The sequence below is a fragment of the Fragaria vesca genome, linkage group LG6, assembly GCF_000184155.1.
Source record: "Fragaria vesca subsp. vesca linkage group LG6, FraVesHawaii_1.0, whole genome shotgun sequence".
Classification (NCBI taxonomy): domain Eukaryota; kingdom Viridiplantae; phylum Streptophyta; class Magnoliopsida; order Rosales; family Rosaceae; genus Fragaria; species Fragaria vesca.
Window position 1 is genome coordinate 26,212,915 of NC_020496.1, and position 2,667 is coordinate 26,215,581.

General features: G+C 35.1%; 1 protein-coding gene across 1 annotated transcript in view; it reads left to right on the forward strand.

The window, feature by feature from the left end:
* The window catches only part of LOC101307142 (calcium-transporting ATPase 9, plasma membrane-type-like), a 13,824-nt gene that overhangs the window by 1,081 nt on the left and 10,076 nt on the right, over window positions 1–2,667 (forward strand). The window contains exons 2-6 of the mRNA XM_004305762.1: window positions 134–250; window positions 335–374; window positions 1,608–1,723; window positions 1,809–1,940; window positions 2,029–2,118. Of these exons, the coding sequence (XP_004305810.1) occupies window positions 134–250; window positions 335–374; window positions 1,608–1,723; window positions 1,809–1,940; window positions 2,029–2,118 (495 nt within the window). The remainder of the gene's footprint in view (window positions 1–133; window positions 251–334; window positions 375–1,607; window positions 1,724–1,808; window positions 1,941–2,028; window positions 2,119–2,667) is intronic.

The window sequence follows — 2,667 nt, forward strand, 5'->3', positions numbered from 1 at the left end:
CCCCCCCCCCCCCCCCCCCCCGCGGCCGGTTGGTTATACCTGTTTTATCAACATTTTCTAGATACATTTTTTTTTTCTCAGTTACTGCTTTTTGTTTGTGTTAGTGTGCTAAAAGAGGTCTTATTCTTTGCAGCAAGCTGCTCTAGTGTTGAATGCTTCACGACGATTTCGGTACACGTTGGACTTAAAAAAGGAAGAAGAGAAAGACAGTAGAAGGCGTATGATTAGATCCCATGCACAAGTCATAAGAGTAGTGTTCTTAACCATAACAAATTATCATTATAGTGTGTGTTAGTATTATGGCTGTTCAATTGATGACTACTTGTGATATTAGGCTGCATTGCTTTTCAAATTGGCTGGAGAACGGGAAACTGGTACGTTACTCGCTGGAAACACTCAACAGCTGCTGCTGTTTTCACCCAGAATGCTATAAATATATATAATTGGTGCAATATGGTGAATCATTTCATTTGTATGGTTTTTAGCATTTCTTAAAGATTCATTACAATGTTGCATGATTAAGCAAGCTTTTTGCTGTTTCCATCATTTCCATCCATATGATTACTTTCAGTGATATGTTTCTAGACCTGAACCATTGATATTTTGACCGACTGCTGTATCTTTCATCCCTGATTACAATATTAGTCATTCTTTATAGTTATGTTGAAATGGCTTTACTGTTTGAATTTGTCAACCTGGTGTGTTAGACTTTCTATACAATGGTGTGTTAGACTTACTAATACTGTTGTTTTAGGGGCTTAGAGCATCTCCAACAGCTCATGTAAAACTAGAATAATCTCTATTTTGGAGGAAAAACATCATTTTGGCTCCAACAGCTCATGTAAAGGATCCTCTATAATACAAAAAGTGGGAAGAGAGAGAAATCCTCTAAATCTATAGAATTCTTAAAAATTAACCATATCTTATGTAAACTTTATTGCTTGCATTTCAGAATTCATTCTCTTTCCTCAAAAGAGAACAAAACACAATACAATTAAAACATTTAACATGAATTTGGGGTTTGATTTGAATAAATATATAATGTTTATATAGATTCATTAAATTATACAGAAACTCATTTAATTTGTATAATAGAATAGAAGTGCTGTTGGAGTTGAGCTCATTTTCGTTTAGAGATTTTGTGATTTACTCCTCTATAATAGAGAATTAATACAAGAGCTGTTGGAGATGCTCTTAGTGCAACTTTTCCTTGCCTCAATTCTTTAAATGAGAATATCTTATCCTCAATTATATTTTGTTGACTTTTTGAGAAAAGAAAAAATAAACTGGTATGCAAACTCTTTTTGTTTCCTGGTCAAGTGTCTGAATCATGCCAACTTCTTTTTGCAATTTGTTTACTTTGTATTTTAAGGCCCATACAAGGTGTAGGCTATTAGTTCTGCTCATTCAAGCAGAATCGTTATTATTAGTTTCTCTTTTGACAAAAAAGCGGCATTATTGTCTGTTGTGTCTGGCTCGATATGCATTAGTTCGTAACTTTAGTTTGTTGCTAAGCAGTTCAGGAAATACTATCTGTATCTTTTGCCCGATGGCAGATGCCATTCCAGTTCATTAATCTGATGATTCACTTATTTTGGATTATATAGGGTTAAGCACAACAGTAACACCCGCAACTCCAAGTGGTGATTATGGAATTGGACATGAACAACTTGTTTCACTAACTAGAGAGCATAATATTTCCGCTCTACAGCAATATGGAGGGGTGAGTCAACTGCAAACTTATTGCTCTTTATTTTTGTGACTTTCTATGTACTTTCTCTTACATAATGTGTTTGTAACCTCATCAGGTTAAAGGTATATCATCTATGATAAAAACAAATCTGGAGAAGGGAATTGATGGGGATGAAGCAGATTTAGTTAAACGAAGGGATGTCTTTGGATCAAATACGTATCCTCAGAAAAAAGGGCGGAGTTTCTTGGTATATTATCTACTATTAAGGTTTACTGTTTTATTAGTTGCTATTATGTTGCAAAAAGTGCATTTCATTCCTGTCCTTTGTCCTGCAGAGGTTCCTTTGGGAAGCATGGCAAGATTTAACTCTGATAATCTTGATAATAGCTGCAGCAGTGTCATTGGCACTTGGAATAAAAACAGAGGTAGGCTTGGTCCTTCAAATTATCTGCCTTCCCCCTTCGAAATCAGCTGACTGCATTTTTTTATTTGAGAAATTGGGTCTCAGTATAGTGTGTTTCTGAATTCTTTACGTGCAGTCTACACTTGTCTCTGTAGCTATGATAGTCTTTAATCATTGGTGAATCAATAGACTGTGGTAGGACAATACAGTAATGCCAAATTCTTGCAAACCAGTTCAGGAGCCAAATCTGAGAAACTACTGGTGCAAGTTCATTCGAAGTTCAGATTCTAGCTGAGTCCAGGATCCCAAATAAAATTGGATCGGATTGCACTTTTTATTTATTTATTTATTTATTTTTCTGGGTCTGGGATTAGAATTGGATTAGAATCAAACATATCTAGGAACTTATTAAATCTCTCAAAAGGTCCAAACTACTCCGCACAACTTCCTGATCATGTATACTTCTACGATTGAAACCATTGAAAAAACTAAGAGTGTTTTATACCATAACTTTTTCTTTGGAATAGTTGAAATCTACTTGTTATCCGTTCTCTGTTCTTTTTTTTTCCCT